At 43.9% G+C, this 16462-nt stretch overlaps 1 protein-coding gene across 1 annotated transcript in view; it reads right to left on the bottom strand.

Moving 5' to 3' along the window:
- LOC115651185 (mucin-2-like) overlaps positions 1 to 16462 on the bottom strand; it is a 46923-nt gene that overhangs the window by 24989 nt on the left and 5472 nt on the right. The window contains exons 5-14 of the mRNA XM_030562144.1: positions 15576 to 16061; positions 14128 to 14619; positions 12686 to 13171; positions 11244 to 11729; positions 9802 to 10287; positions 8355 to 8846; positions 6913 to 7398; positions 5466 to 5957; positions 4024 to 4509; positions 2577 to 3068 (exon numbers count right to left, since the gene is read on the bottom strand). Of these exons, the coding sequence (XP_030418004.1) occupies positions 2577 to 3068; positions 4024 to 4509; positions 5466 to 5957; positions 6913 to 7398; positions 8355 to 8846; positions 9802 to 10287; positions 11244 to 11729; positions 12686 to 13171; positions 14128 to 14619; positions 15576 to 16061 (4884 nt within the window). The remainder of the gene's footprint in view (positions 1 to 2576; positions 3069 to 4023; positions 4510 to 5465; positions 5958 to 6912; positions 7399 to 8354; positions 8847 to 9801; positions 10288 to 11243; positions 11730 to 12685; positions 13172 to 14127; positions 14620 to 15575; positions 16062 to 16462) is intronic.

Raw genomic sequence — 16462 nt, 5'->3', positions numbered from 1 at the left:
AAGATCTATTTCCAACCCAGGTAACTTATTATTTATTATCTGTAGTAACTATGTTCTCACGTTTGAATGATACACTATAGTGGTGTTGAAGTTCTTTGGAAATCCCTCAGCTCTTTTGCGGTGTTGGGAGTGAATGCTAGACCCTCGGTTAATTACTTTTACCTTACTTCACGTGCCCATCTTTTGGTCATTAATTTTTGAAGTTAAATTAGATTTTCAAAACCCAGTTTTAAAATGATGTTCATGCCGACAATTGCAATTTAATTGTCTAAATGGGGAAATCGATGCCTTGAAATTATGGGATCTAATTTTAAAATTGTATTAAAAAGGTGGCATTATAAAGGGGAAATATTTTAAAAGGTTTATCCAGTATCCCCATTACTGTTACCCAGGATTCTGCTTCAAGCAGTAACACAGGAGGGAGGGGGCAATGGACAGATTAGTGTTCAGTGGTACTTCAAACAAAAAGACATTTACTCTTAAATTATGTCGTTGATACCTAACTGACGATCTAATAGCATGAATCAAGTACATCAAAACTTCGCTGAATAAGCTTGTTAGCATTTCTAAGGGGGAGACTGAACATTCCAAACAGTGATAAATGGTGCCTGCAGGCGGTCGTGCAGGCATGACTGCGGCAGCTCAGACTCCCTCTCTGTCCCAGCAGCAACGGCTGCTCAACCATTTAAAAAAAAATTTGAGGGCACTTTTTGGCGCCCTCAAATCTCGGCGCTCTAGGGAACCGCCTAGTCTGCCTAAATGGTTGCACCGGCCCTGTCTGCAACCCATTATAAAGTCTCAGGGTCTCCTTCCTTTCAGCCACATTGAGAGGAAATGATTTTAAGTATATGGCTTTATCAGGAAGGTATAGAGCCTGGATTGCACTGGAATGAAGCGGGTGGACAGGCCTCTTTGTCCGTACCCAGGTATTAGTTAGAGCGAAATATCTACAAGGATCTATGCAATCCCAATGCTTAAGAATCTGAAAAGAATGTGCGATAAGTTGGAAGAGTGAGCTTTGTGTTGTGAGAGAAAGCAAGTTAGGTAGAAGAGGAAATATACTGTGCTTATCTCATACACTTCCCACATGAATGGGCTTAAATCTCCTATGGTGGTGATTTGTTTACCTGTTAGTGTTGGTCGCATTGTGGACTTAGTTGACGTAGTAGTTGGAGAAACAGTCGTCAGGGTAGTTATTTTTACGGTGCTTGCAGTGGTGGACTCAGATGCGGTGGTCTCCGGAGAAGTACTGGTCGGGGCCGTCGTCGTCAGAGTGACGGTTGTGAGTGTAGTTGGTGTGGTGGTTGTGCTGGGAGTGGTAAAGGTAGTGGAAGTGGTAGGGGTTGACTTTGATGTTGTGCTCACTGGTGAGCTAGTGGAGAAGGGAGTCGTGGTGAGAGTGAGGGTTGTGGGTGTAGTTGGTATGGCGGTTGTACTGGTTTCAGGAGACTTAGTGGAAGATGTGGTCCTTGTCAGAGTTGTGCTTCTTCGACTTGTTTTGGCTGAGGAGGTTGGGCTGGATTCTGTCGACGCAGTGGTTTTGGAGGTTGTAGAGACAGATGTGCTTGGTGTTGTTTTCCTGGTACTTCTCGTTGTTGGGGGTTCTGCGGTCTTAGTTACTGCGAGGGAGAAATGTAAATCAATATGGTGACGTAGACAAGAATATGGCGGATTGCAGAGGAAGGGTTTACTAGGAGTAAATAATTGTATTATAATAAACAGGGGTTTTAGAATGGAGGCAACCCTGTGCTAGATCAATGGAATATTTTTTTGACAAACAATTGCGAAGTGGCTCTCTCTCATTCTTTAATAATAGAGAATGGGCCAGTGGTTGAAATAAATGACTTAACTACCAACCGTTTTAAAAACCTACCCATTTGTAAGAGCGTTTACTGGTTGGGAAAGTAGTGTGTGTGGGGATCCTTTCAATCATTGTGAGAGTGTGAAGTCAAAACAGATGAACAAGGCTGATCTAGAACTCTGTTTCTACGCACCAATTGTGGAACTCTCCGCTTGAGACAAGGGTAGTATCTCTAGGTGACTCTTTTCGTGGAAAGCATGAGTGTAAAGAAAAGAAAAAAGCTTGAAACCTGTCAGTGTGGCTAAATGAAGCAGACCTTACTAAATCATCAGTAGTGGTTGAAGAATTGACCTAACTGGGAAACAATATCAATGGACCGGAGTGCATCGACAAGACAGAAAGCAATCACATTGTTTGAATTGTATCTGCAACCCATTTTAAAGTCTCTGGGTCTCTTTCCTTTCAGCCACATAGAGAGGAAATGGTTTTAAGTATATGGCTTTATCAGGAAGGTACAGAGCCTGGATCGCACTGGAATGAAGCAGGTGAACTGGCCTCTTTGTCCGTAAGCAGGTATTAATTCGAGCGAAATATCTTCAAGGATCTATGCAACCCTAATGCTTAAGAATCTGAAAAGAATGTGCGATAAGTTGGAAGAGTGAGCTTTGTGTTGTGAGAGAAAGCAAGTTAGCTAGAAGAGGAAATATGCTGTGTTTATAATCATAGACTTCCCACATGAATGGGCTTCAATCTCCTATGGTGGAGGTTTGTTTACCTGTTGGTGTTGATCGCGTTGTGGACTTAGTTGACGTAGTAGATGGAGAAACTGTCGTCAGCGTAGTGATTTTTACGGTGCTTGCGGAGGTGGACTCAGACGCGGTGGTCTCCGGAGAAGTACTGGTCGGGGCTGTCGTCGTCAGAGTGACGGTTGTGAGTGTAGTTGGTGTGGTGGTTGTGGTGGGCGTGGTAAATGTAGTGGAAGTGGTCGGGGTTGACTTTGATGTTGTGCTCTCTGGTGAGGTAGTGGAGAAGAGAGTCGTGGTGAGAGTGAGGGTTGTGGGTGTCGTTGGTATGGCGGTTGTACTGGTTTCAGGAGACTTGGTGGAAGATGTGGTCCTTGTCAGAGTTGTGCTTCTTCGACTTGTTTTGGCTGAGGAGGTTGGGCTGGATTCTGTTGACGCAGTGGTTCTGGAGGTTGTAGAGACAGATGTGGTTGGTGTTGTTTTCCTGGTACTTTTCGTTGTTGGGGTTTCTGTGGTCTTAGTTACTGTGAGGGAGAAATGTGAATCGATATGGTGATGTTGCCAAGAATATGGCGGAATGCAGAGGAAGAGTTTACTAGGAGTAAATAATTGTATCATAATGAACAGGGGTTTTAGAATGGGGGCAACTTTGTGCTAGATCAATGGAATTTGTTTTTGCAAACAATTGCAAAGTGGCTCTCTCTCATTCTTTAATAACAGAGAATGGGCCAGCAGTTGAAATAAATGACTTAATTACCAACCGTTTTAAAAACCTACCCATATGGAAGACTGTTGACTGGTTCGGAAAGTAGTGTGTGTGGGGATACTTTCAATCATTCTGAGGGTGTGAAGTCAAAACAGATGAACAAGGCTGATCTAGAACTCTGTTTCTAAGCACCAATTGTGGAACTCTCCCCTTGAGACAAGGGTAGTATATCTAGGTGACTCTTTTCATGGAAAGCAAGAGTAGAAAGAAAAGAAAAAAGCTTGAATCCTGTCAGTGTAACTAAATGAAGTAGATCTTACCAAATCATCAGTAGTGGCTGAGAAACTGACTAAACTGGGAAACAGAATCAATGGACTGGAGTGCATCGACGAGAGAGAAAGCAACCACATTGTTTGATTTGTATCTGAAATCCATCTTAAAGTATCTAGGTCCCTTTCCTTTCAGCCACATTGAGAGGAAACGATTTTCAGTATATGGCTTTCTCAGGAAGGTATAGAGCCTGGATTGCACTGGAATGAAGTGAGTGGACTGGCCTCTGTTTCCATACCTGGGTATTAGTTCGAGTGAAATATCTAGAAGGATCTATACAACCCTAATGTTTAAGAATCTGAAAAGGAGGTGCGATATGTTGGAAGAGTGAGCTTTGTGTTGTGAGAGAAAGCAAGTTAGGTAGAAGAGGAAATATGCTGTGTTTATACCATACACTTCCCACATGAATGGTCTTCAATCTCCTATGGTGGAGGTTTGTTTACCTGTTGGTGTTGATCGCGTTGTGGACTTAGTTGACGTAGTAGATGGAGAAACTGTCGTCAGCGTAGTGATTTTTACGGTGCTTGCGGTGGTGGACTCAGAGGCGGTGGTCTCCGGAGAAGTACTGGTCGGGGCTGTCGTCGTCAGAGTGACGGTTGTGAGTGTAGTTGGTGTGGTGGTTGTGGTGGGCGTGGTAGAGGAAGTGGTCGGGGTTGACTTTGATGTTGTGCTCTCTGGTGAGGTAGTGGAGAAGGGAGTCGTGGTGAGAGTGAGGGTTGTGGGTGTCGTTGGTATGGCGGTTGTACTGGTTTCAGGAGACTTGGTGGAAGATGTGGTCCTTGTCAGAGTTGTGCTTCTTCGACTTGTTTTGGCTGAGGAGGTTGGGCTGGATTCTGTTGACGCAGTGGTTTTGGAGGTTGTAGAGACAGATGTGGTTGGTGTTGTTTTCCTGGTACTTTTCGTTGTTGGGGTTTCTGTGGTCTTAGTTACTGTGAGGGAGAAATGTGAATCGATATGGTGATGTTGCCAAGAATATGGCGGATTGCAGAGGAAGGGTTTACTAGGAGTAAATAATTGTATCATAATGAACAGGGGTTTTAGAATGGGGGCAACTTTGTGCTAGATCAATGGAATTTGTTTTTGCAAACAATTGCAAAGTGGCTCTCTCTCATTCTTTAATAACAGAGAATGGGCCAGCAGTTGAAATATATGACTTAATTACCAACCGTTTTAAAAACCTACCCATATGGAAGACTGTTGACTGGTTCGGAAAGTAGTGTGTGTGGGGATACTTTCAATCATTCTGAGGGTGTGAAGTCAAAACAGATGAAAAAGGCTGATCTAGAACTCTGTTTCTAAGCACCAATTGTGGAACTCTCCCCTTGAGACAAGGGTAGTATCTCTAGGTGACTCTTTTCATGGAAAGCATGAGTGTAAAGAAAAGAAAAAAGCTTGAAACCTGTCAGTGTGGCTAAATGAAGCAGACCTTACTAAATCATCAGTAGTGGTTGAAGAATTGACCTAACTGGGAAACAATATCAATGGACCGGAGTGCATCGACAAGACAGAAAGCAATCACATTGTTTGAATTGTATCTGCAACCCATTTTAAAGTCTCTGGGTCTCTTTCCTTTCAGCCACATAGAGAGGAAATGGTTTTAAGTATATGGCTTTATCAGGAAGGTACAGAGCCTGGATCGCACTGGAATGAAGCAGGTGAACTGGCCTCTTTGTCCGTAAGCAGGTATTAATTCGAGCGAAATATCTTCAAGGATCTATGCAACCCTAATGCTTAAGAATCTGAAAAGAATGTGCGATAAGTTGGAAGAGTGAGCTTTGTGTTGTGAGAGAAAGCAAGTTAGCTAGAAGAGGAAATATGCTGTGTTTATAATCATAGACTTCCCACATGAATGGGCTTCAATCTCCTATGGTGGAGGTTTGTTTACCTGTTGGTGTTGATCGCGTTGTGGACTTAGTTGACGTAGTAGATGGAGAAACTGTCGTCAGCGTAGTGATTTTTACGGTGCTTGCGGAGGTGGACTCAGACGCGGTGGTCTCCGGAGAAGTACTGGTCGGGGCTGTCGTCGTCAGAGTGACGGTTGTGAGTGTAGTTGGTGTGGTGGTTGTGGTGGGCGTGGTAAATGTAGTGGAAGTGGTCGGGGTTGACTTTGATGTTGTGCTCTCTGGTGAGGTAGTGGAGAAGAGAGTCGTGGTGAGAGTGAGGGTTGTGGGTGTCGTTGGTATGGCGGTTGTACTGGTTTCAGGAGACTTGGTGGAAGATGTGGTCCTTGTCAGAGTTGTGCTTCTTCGACTTGTTTTGGCTGAGGAGGTTGGGCTGGATTCTGTTGACGCAGTGGTTCTGGAGGTTGTAGAGACAGATGTGGTTGGTGTTGTTTTCCTGGTACTTTTCGTTGTTGGGGTTTCTGTGGTCTTAGTTACTGTGAGGGAGAAATGTGAATCGATATGGTGATGTTGCCAAGAATATGGCGGAATGCAGAGGAAGAGTTTACTAGGAGTAAATAATTGTATCATAATGAACAGGGGTTTTAGAATGGGGGCAACTTTGTGCTAGATCAATGGAATTTGTTTTTGCAAACAATTGCAAAGTGGCTCTCTCTCATTCTTTAATAACAGAGAATGGGCCAGCAGTTGAAATAAATGACTTAATTACCAACCGTTTTAAAAACCTACCCATATGGAAGACTGTTGACTGGTTCGGAAAGTAGTGTGTGTGGGGATACTTTCAATCATTCTGAGGGTGTGAAGTCAAAACAGATGAACAAGGCTGATCTAGAACTCTGTTTCTAAGCACCAATTGTGGAACTCTCCCCTTGAGACAAGGGTAGTATATCTAGGTGACTCTTTTCATGGAAAGCAAGAGTAGAAAGAAAAGAAAAAAGCTTGAATCCTGTCAGTGTAACTAAATGAAGTAGATCTTACCAAATCATCAGTAGTGGCTGAGAAACTGACTAAACTGGGAAACAGAATCAATGGACTGGAGTGCATCGACGAGAGAGAAAGCAACCACATTGTTTGATTTGTATCTGAAATCCATCTTAAAGTATCTAGGTCCCTTTCCTTTCAGCCACATTGAGAGGAAACGATTTTCAGTATATGGCTTTCTCAGGAAGGTATAGAGCCTGGATTGCACTGGAATGAAGTGAGTGGACTGGCCTCTGTTTCCATACCTGGGTATTAGTTCGAGTGAAATATCTAGAAGGATCTATACAACCCTAATGTTTAAGAATCTGAAAAGGAGGTGCGATATGTTGGAAGAGTGAGCTTTGTGTTGTGAGAGAAAGCAAGTTAGGTAGAAGAGGAAATATGCTGTGTTTATACCATACACTTCCCACATGAATGGTCTTCAATCTCCTATGGTGGAGGTTTGTTTACCTGTTGGTGTTGATCGCGTTGTGGACTTAGTTGACGTAGTAGATGGAGAAACTGTCGTCAGCGTAGTGATTTTTACGGTGCTTGCGGTGGTGGACTCAGAGGCGGTGGTCTCCGGAGAAGTACTGGTCGGGGCTGTCGTCGTCAGAGTGACGGTTGTGAGTGTAGTTGGTGTGGTGGTTGTGGTGGGCGTGGTAGAGGAAGTGGTCGGGGTTGACTTTGATGTTGTGCTCTCTGGTGAGGTAGTGGAGAAGGGAGTCGTGGTGAGAGTGAGGGTTGTGGGTGTCGTTGGTATGGCGGTTGTACTGGTTTCAGGAGACTTGGTGGAAGATGTGGTCCTTGTCAGAGTTGTGCTTCTTCGACTTGTTTTGGCTGAGGAGGTTGGGCTGGATTCTGTTGACGCAGTGGTTTTGGAGGTTGTAGAGACAGATGTGGTTGGTGTTGTTTTCCTGGTACTTTTCGTTGTTGGGGTTTCTGTGGTCTTAGTTACTGTGAGGGAGAAATGTGAATCGATATGGTGATGTTGCCAAGAATATGGCGGATTGCAGAGGAAGGGTTTACTAGGAGTAAATAATTGTATCATAATGAACAGGGGTTTTAGAATGGGGGCAACTTTGTGCTAGATCAATGGAATTTGTTTTTGCAAACAATTGCAAAGTGGCTCTCTCTCATTCTTTAATAACAGAGAATGGGCCAGCAGTTGAAATAAATGACTTAATTACCAACCGTTTTAAAAACCTACCCATATGGAAGACTGTTGACTGGTTCGGAAAGTAGTGTGTGTGGGGATACTGTCAATCATTCTGAGGGTGTGAAGTCAAAACAGATGAAAAAGGCTGATCTAGAACTCTGTTTCTAAGCACCAATTGTGGAACTCTCCCCTTGAGACAAGGGTAGTATCTCTAGGTGACTCTTTTCATGGAAAGCATGAGTGTAAAGAAAAGAAAAAAGCTTGAAACCTGTCAGTGTGGCTAAATGAAGCAGACCTTACTAAATCATCAGTAGTGGTTGAAGAATTGACCTAACTGGGAAACAATATCAATGGACCGGAGTGCATCGACAAGACAGAAAGCAATCACATTGTTTGAATTGTATCTGCAACCCATTTTAAAGTCTCTGGGTCTCTTTCCTTTCAGCCACATAGAGAGGAAATGGTTTTAAGTATATGGCTTTATCAGGAAGGTACAGAGCCTGGATCGCACTGGAATGAAGCAGGTGAACTGGCCTCTTTGTCCGTAAGCAGGTATTAATTCGAGCGAAATATCTTCAAGGATCTATGCAACCCTAATGCTTAAGAATCTGAAAAGAATGTGCGATAAGTTGGAAGAGTGAGCTTTGTGTTGTGAGAGAAAGCAAGTTAGCTAGAAGAGGAAATATGCTGTGTTTATAATCATAGACTTCCCACATGAATGGGCTTCAATCTCCTATGGTGGAGGTTTGTTTACCTGTTGGTGTTGATCGCGTTGTGGACTTAGTTGACGTAGTAGATGGAGAAACTGTCGTCAGCGTAGTGATTTTTACGGTGCTTGCGGAGGTGGACTCAGACGCGGTGGTCTCCGGAGAAGTACTGGTCGGGGCTGTCGTCGTCAGAGTGACGGTTGTGAGTGTAGTTGGTGTGGTGGTTGTGGTGGGCGTGGTAAATGTAGTGGAAGTGGTCGGGGTTGACTTTGATGTTGTGCTCTCTGGTGAGGTAGTGGAGAAGAGAGTCGTGGTGAGAGTGAGGGTTGTGGGTGTCGTTGGTATGGCGGTTGTACTGGTTTCAGGAGACTTGGTGGAAGATGTGGTCCTTGTCAGAGTTGTGCTTCTTCGACTTGTTTTGGCTGAGGAGGTTGGGCTGGATTCTGTTGACGCAGTGGTTCTGGAGGTTGTAGAGACAGATGTGGTTGGTGTTGTTTTCCTGGTACTTTTCGTTGTTGGGGTTTCTGTGGTCTTAGTTACTGTGAGGGAGAAATGTGAATCGATATGGTGATGTTGCCAAGAATATGGCGGAATGCAGAGGAAGAGTTTACTAGGAGTAAATAATTGTATCATAATGAACAGGGGTTTTAGAATGGGGGCAACTTTGTGCTAGATCAATGGAATTTGTTTTTGCAAACAATTGCAAAGTGGCTCTCTCTCATTCTTTAATAACAGAGAATGGGCCAGCAGTTGAAATAAATGACTTAATTACCAACCGTTTTAAAAACCTACCCATATGGAAGACTGTTGACTGGTTCGGAAAGTAGTGTGTGTGGGGATACTTTCAATCATTCTGAGGGTGTGAAGTCAAAACAGATGAACAAGGCTGATCTAGAACTCTGTTTCTAAGCACCAATTGTGGAACTCTCCCCTTGAGACAAGGGTAGTATATCTAGGTGACTCTTTTCATGGAAAGCAAGAGTAGAAAGAAAAGAAAAAAGCTTGAATCCTGTCAGTGTAACTAAATGAAGTAGATCTTACCAAATCATCAGTAGTGGCTGAGAAACTGACTAAACTGGGAAACAGAATCAATGGACTGGAGTGCATCGACGAGAGAGAAAGCAACCACATTGTTTGATTTGTATCTGAAATCCATCTTAAAGTATCTAGGTCCCTTTCCTTTCAGCCACATTGAGAGGAAACGATTTTCAGTATATGGCTTTCTCAGGAAGGTATAGAGCCTGGATTGCACTGGAATGAAGTGAGTGGACTGGCCTCTGTTTCCATACCTGGGTATTAGTTCGAGTGAAATATCTAGAAGGATCTATACAACCCTAATGTTTAAGAATCTGAAAAGGAGGTGCGATATGTTGGAAGAGTGAGCTTTGTGTTGTGAGAGAAAGCAAGTTAGGTAGAAGAGGAAATATGCTGTGTTTATACCATACACTTCCCACATGAATGGTCTTCAATCTCCTATGGTGGAGGTTTGTTTACCTGTTGGTGTTGATCGCGTTGTGGACTTAGTTGACGTAGTAGATGGAGAAACTGTCGTCAGCGTAGTGATTTTTACGGTGCTTGCGGTGGTGGACTCAGAGGCGGTGGTCTCCGGAGAAGTACTGGTCGGGGCTGTCGTCGTCAGAGTGACGGTTGTGAGTGTAGTTGGTGTGGTGGTTGTGGTGGGCGTGGTAGAGGAAGTGGTCGGGGTTGACTTTGATGTTGTGCTCTCTGGTGAGGTAGTGGAGAAGGGAGTCGTGGTGAGAGTGAGGGTTGTGGGTGTCGTTGGTATGGCGGTTGTACTGGTTTCAGGAGACTTGGTGGAAGATGTGGTCCTTGTCAGAGTTGTGCTTCTTCGACTTGTTTTGGCTGAGGAGGTTGGGCTGGATTCTGTTGACGCAGTGGTTTTGGAGGTTGTAGAGACAGATGTGGTTGGTGTTGTTTTCCTGGTACTTTTCGTTGTTGGGGTTTCTGTGGTCTTAGTTACTGTGAGGGAGAAATGTGAATCGATATGGTGATGTTGCCAAGAATATGGCGGATTGCAGAGGAAGGGTTTACTAGGAGTAAATAATTGTATCATAATGAACAGGGGTTTTAGAATGGGGGCAACTTTGTGCTAGATCAATGGAATTTGTTTTTGCAAACAATTGCAAAGTGGCTCTCTCTCATTCTTTAATAACAGAGAATGGGCCAGCAGTTGAAATATATGACTTAATTACCAACCGTTTTAAAAACCTACCCATATGGAAGACTGTTGACTGGTTCGGAAAGTAGTGTGTGTGGGGATACTTTCAATCATTCTGAGGGTGTGAAGTCAAAACAGATGAAAAAGGCTGATCTAGAACTCTGTTTCTAAGCACCAATTGTGGAACTCTCCCCTTGAGACAAGGGTAGTATCTCTAGGTGACTCTTTTCATGGAAAGCATGAGTGTAAAGAAAAGAAAAAAGCTTGAAACCTGTCAGTGTGGCTAAATGAAGCAGACCTTACTAAATCATCAGTAGTGGTTGAAGAATTGACCTAACTGGGAAACAATATCAATGGACCGGAGTGCATCGACAAGACAGAAAGCAATCACATTGTTTGAATTGTATCTGTAACCCATTTTAAAGTCTCTGGGTCTCTTTCCTTTCAGCCACACAGAGAGGAAATGGTTTTAAGTATATGGCTTTATCAGGAAGGTACAGAGCCTGGATCGCACTGGAATGAGGCAGGTGAACTGGCCTCTTTGTCCGTAAGCAGGTATTAATTCGAGCGAAATATCTTCAAGGATCTATGCAACCCTAATGCTTAAGAATCTGAAAAGAATGTGTGATAAGTTGGAAGAGTGAGCTTTGTGTTATGAGAGAAAGCAAGTTAGCTAGAAGAGGAAATATGCTGTGTTTATAATCATACACTTCCCACATGAATGGGCTTCAATCTCCTATGGTGGAGGTTTGTTTACCTGTTGGTGTTGATCGCGTTGTGGACTTAGTTGACGTAGTAGATGGAGAAACTGTCGTCAGCGTAGTGATTTTTACGGTGCTTGCGGTGGTGGACTCAGAGGCGGTGGTCTCCGGAGAAGTACTGGTCGGGGCTGTCGTCGTCAGAGTGACGGTTGTGAGTGTAGTTGGTGTGGTGGTTGTGGTGGGCGTGGTAGAGGAAGTGGTCGGGGTTGACTTTGATGTTGTGCTCTCTGGTGAGGTAGTGGAGAAGGGAGTCGTGGTGAGAGTGAGGGTTGTGGGTGTCGTTGGTATGGCGGTTGTACTGGTTTCAGGAGACTTGGTGGAAGATGTGGTCCTTGTCAGAGTTGTGCTTCTTCGACTTGTTTTGGCTGAGGAGGTTGGGCTGGATTCTGTTGACGCAGTGGTTTTGGAGGTTGTAGAGACAGATGTGGTTGGTGTTGTTTTCCTGGTACTTTTCGTTGTTGGGGTTTCTGTGGTCTTAGTTACTGTGAGGGAGAAATGTGAATCGATATGGTGATGTTGCCAAGAATATGGCGGATTGCAGAGGAAGGGTTTACTAGGAGTAAATAATTGTATCATAATGAACAGGGGTTTTAGAATGGGGGCAACTTTGTGCTAGATCAATGGAATTTGTTTTTGCAAACAATTGCAAAGTGGCTCTCTCTCATTCTTTAATAACAGAGAATGGGCCAGCAGTTGAAATATATGACTTAATTACCAACCGTTTTAAAAACCTACCCATATGGAAGACTGTTGACTGGTTCGGAAAGTAGTGTGTGTGGGGATACTTTCAATCATTCTGAGGGTGTGAAGTCAAAACAGATGAAAAAGGCTGATCTAGAACTCTGTTTCTAAGCACCAATTGTGGAACTCTCCCCTTGAGACAAGGGTAGTATCTCTAGGTGACTCTTTTCATGGAAAGCATGAGTGTAAAGAAAAGAAAAAAGCTTGAAACCTGTCAGTGTGGCTAAATGAAGCAGACCTTACTAAATCATCAGTAGTGGTTGAAGAATTGACCTAACTGGGAAACAATATCAATGGACCGGAGTGCATCGACAAGACAGAAAGCAATCACATTGTTTGAATTGTATCTGTAACCCATTTTAAAGTCTCTGGGTCTCTTTCCTTTCAGCCACACAGAGAGGAAATGGTTTTAAGTATATGGCTTTATCAGGAAGGTACAGAGCCTGGATCGCACTGGAATGAGGCAGGTGAACTGGCCTCTTTGTCCGTAAGCAGGTATTAATTCGAGCGAAATATCTTCAAGGATCTATGCAACCCTAATGCTTAAGAATCTGAAAAGAATGTGCGATAAGTTGGAAGAGTGAGCTTTGTGTTATGAGAGAAAGCAAGTTAGCTAGAAGAGGAAATATGCTGTGTTTATAATCATACACTTCCCACATGAATGGGCTTCAATCTCCTATGGTGGAGGTTTGTTTACCTGTTGGTGTTGATCGCGTTGTGGACTTAGTTGACGTAGTAGATGGAGAAACTGTCGTCAGCGTAGTGATTTTTACGGTGCTTGCGGTGGTGGACTCAGAGGCGGTGGTCTCCGGAGAAGTACTGGTCGGGGCTGTCGTCGTCAGAGTGACGGTTGTGAGTGTAGTTGGTGTGGTGGTTGTGGTGGGTGTGGTAGTGGAAGTGGTAGGGGTTGACTTTGATGTTGTGGTCTCTGGTGAGGTAGTGGAGAAGGGAGTCGTGGTGAGAGTGAGGGTTGTGGGTGTAGTTGGTATGGCGGTTGTACTGGTTTCAGGAGACTTGGTGGAAGATGTGGTCCTTGTCAGAGTTGTGCTTCTTCGACTTGTTTTGGCTGAGGAGGTTGGGCTGGATTCTGTTGACGCAGTGGTTTTGGAGGTTGTAGAGACAGATGTGGTTGGTGTTGTTTTCCTGGTACTTCTCGTTGTTGGGGTTTCTGCGGTCTTAGTTACTGCGAGGGAGAAATGTAAATCAATATGGTGACGTTGACAAGAATATGTTGGATTGCAGAGGAAGGGTTTACTAGGAGCAAATAATTGTATTATAATAAACAGGGGTTTTAGAATGGGGGCAACCCTGTGCTAGATCAATGGAATATTTTTTTGGCAAACAATTGCGAAGTGGCTCTCTCTCATTCTTTAATAATAGAGAATGGGCCAGTGGTTGAAATAAATGACTTAACTACCAACCGTTTTAAAAATGCACCGATTTGCAACAGCGTTTACTGGTTGGGAAAGTAGTGTGTGTGGGGATCCTTTCAATCATTGAGAGGGTGTGAAGTCAAAACAGATGAACAAGGCTGATCTAGAACTCTGTTTCTACGCACCAATTGTGGAACTCTCCCCTTGAGACAAGGGTAGTATCTCTAGGTGACTCTTTTCATGGAAAGCATGAGAGTAAAGAAAAGAAAAAAGCTTGAAACCTGTCAGTGTGGCTAACTGAAGCAGACCTGACTAAATCATCAGTAGTGGTTGAAGAATTGACCTAACTGGGAAACAATATCAATGGACCGGAATGCATCGACAAGACAGAAAGCAATCACATTGTTTGAATTGTATCTGCAACCCATTTTAAAGTCTCTGGGTCTCTTTCCTTTCAGCCACATAGAGAGGAAATGGTTTTAAGTATATGGCTTTATCAGGAAGGTACAGAGCCGTTTCGCACTGGAATGAAGCAGGTGAACTGGCCTCTTTGTCCGTAAGCAGGTATTAATTCGAGCGAAATATCTAGAAGGATCTATGCAACCCTAATGCTTAAGAATCTGAAAAGAATGTGCGATAAGTTGGAAGAGTGAGCTTTGTGTTGTGAGAGAAAGCAAGTTAGCTAAAAGAGGAAATATGCTGTGTTTATAATCATACACTTCCCACATGAATGGGCTTCAATCTCCTATGGTGGAGGTTTGTTTACCTGTTGGTGTTGATCGCGTTGTGGACTTAGTTGACGTAGTAGATGGAGAAACTGTCGTCAGCGTAGTGATTTTTACGGTGCTTGCGGTGGTGGACTCAGAGGCGGTGGTCTCCGGAGAAGTACTGGTCGGGGCTGTCGTCGTCAGAGTGACGGTTGTGAGTGTAGTTGGTGTGGTGGTTGTGGTGGGCGTGGTAAATGTAGTGGAAGTGGTCGGGGTTGACTTTGATGTTGTGCTCTCTGGTGAGGTAGTGGAGAAGGGAGTCGTGGTGAGAGTGAGGGTTGTGGGTGTCGTTGGTATGGCGGTTGTACTGGTTTCAGGAGACTTGGTGGAAGATGTGGTCCTTGTCAGAGTTGTGCTTCTTCGACTTGTTTTGGCTGAGGAGGTTGGGCTGGATTCTGTTGACGCAGTGGTTTTGGAGGTTGTAGAGACAGATGTGGTTGGTGTTGTTTTCCTGGTACTTTTCGTTGTTGGGGTTTCTGTGGTCTTAGTTACTGTGAGGGAGAAATGTGAATCGATATGGTGATGTTGCCAAGAATATGGCGGATTGCAGAGGAAGAGTTTACTAGGAGTAAATAATTGTATCATAATGAACAGGGGTTTTAGAATGGGGGCAACTTTGTGCTAGATCAATGGAATTTGTTTTTGCAAACAATTGCAAAGTGGCTCTCTCTCATTCTTTAATAACAGAGAATGGGCCAGCAGTTGAAATATATGACTTAATTACCAACCGTTTTAAAAACCTACCCATATGGAAGACTGTTGACTGGTTCGGAAAGTAGTGTGTGTGGGGATACTTTCAATCATTCTGAGGGTGTGAAGTCAAAACAGATGAAAAAGGCTGATCTAGAACTCTGTTTCTAAGCACCAATTGTGGAACTCTCCCCTTGAGACAAGGGTAGTATCTCTAGGTGACTCTTTTCATGGAAAGCATGAGTGTAAAGAAAAGAAAAAAGCTTGAAACCTGTCAGTGTGGCTAAATGAAGCAGACCTTACTAAATCATCAGTAGTGGTTGAAGAATTGACCTAACTGGGAAACAATATCAATGGACCGGAGTGCATCGACAAGACAGAAAGCAATCACATTGTTTGAATTGTATCTGTAACCCATTTTAAAGTCTCTGGGTCTCTTTCCTTTCAGCCACACAGAGAGGAAATGGTTTTAAGTATATGGCTTTATCAGGAAGGTACAGAGCCTGGATCGCACTGGAATGAGGCAGGTGAACTGGCCTCTTTGTCCGTAAGCAGGTATTAATTCGAGCGAAATATCTTCAAGGATCTATGCAACCCTAATGCTTAAGAATCTGAAAAGAATGTGCGATAAGTTGGAAGAGTGAGCTTTGTGTTATGAGAGAAAGCAAGTTAGCTAGAAGAGGAAATATGCTGTGTTTATAATCATACACTTCCCACATGAATGGGCTTCAATCTCCTATGGTGGAGGTTTGTTTACCTGTTGGTGTTGATCGCGTTGTGGACTTAGTTGACGTAGTAGATGGAGAAACTGTCGTCAGCGTAGTGATTTTTACGGTGCTTGCGGTGGTGGACTCAGAGGCGGTGGTCTCCGGAGAAGTACTGGTCGGGGCTGTCGTCGTCAGAGTGACGGTTGTGAGTGTAGTTGGTGTGGTGGTTGTGGTGGGTGTGGTAGTGGAAGTGGTAGGGGTTGACTTTGATGTTGTGGTCTCTGGTGAGGTAGTGGAGAAGGGAGTCGTGGTGAGAGTGAGGGTTGTGGGTGTAGTTGGTATGGCGGTTGTACTGGTTTCAGGAGACTTGGTGGAAGATGTGGTCCTTGTCAGAGTTGTGCTTCTTCGACTTGTTTTGGCTGAGGAGGTTGGGCTGGATTCTGTTGACGCAGTGGTTTTGGAGGTTGTAGAGACAGATGTGGTTGGTGTTGTTTTCCTGGTACTTCTCGTTGTTGGGGTTTCTGCGGTCTTAGTTACTGCGAGGGAGAAATGTAAATCAATATGGTGACGTTGACAAGAATATGTTGGATTGCAGAGGAAGGGTTTACTAGGAGCAAATAATTGTATTATAATAAACAGGGGTTTTAGAATGGGGGCAACCCTGTGCTAGATCAATGGAATATTTTTTTGGCAAACAATTGCGAAGTGGCTCTCTCTCATTCTTTAATAATAGAGAATGGGCCAGTGGTTGAAATAAATGACTTAACTACCAACCGTTTTAAAAATGCACCGATTTGCAACAGCGTTTACTGGTTGGGAAAGTAGTGTGTGTGGGGATCCTTTCAATCATTGAGAGGGTGTGAAGTCAAAACAGATGAACAAGGCTGATCTAGAACTCTGTTTCTACGCACCAATTGTGGAACTCTCCCCTTGAGAC

The sequence above is a fragment of the Gopherus evgoodei genome, chromosome 4 (genome assembly GCF_007399415.2).
Source record: "Gopherus evgoodei ecotype Sinaloan lineage chromosome 4, rGopEvg1_v1.p, whole genome shotgun sequence".
NCBI classification, from domain to species: Eukaryota; Metazoa; Chordata; order Testudines; family Testudinidae; genus Gopherus; species Gopherus evgoodei.
Note: the sequence above shows the minus strand (reverse complement) of the source record. Positions and strands in the feature narration are given on the sequence as shown.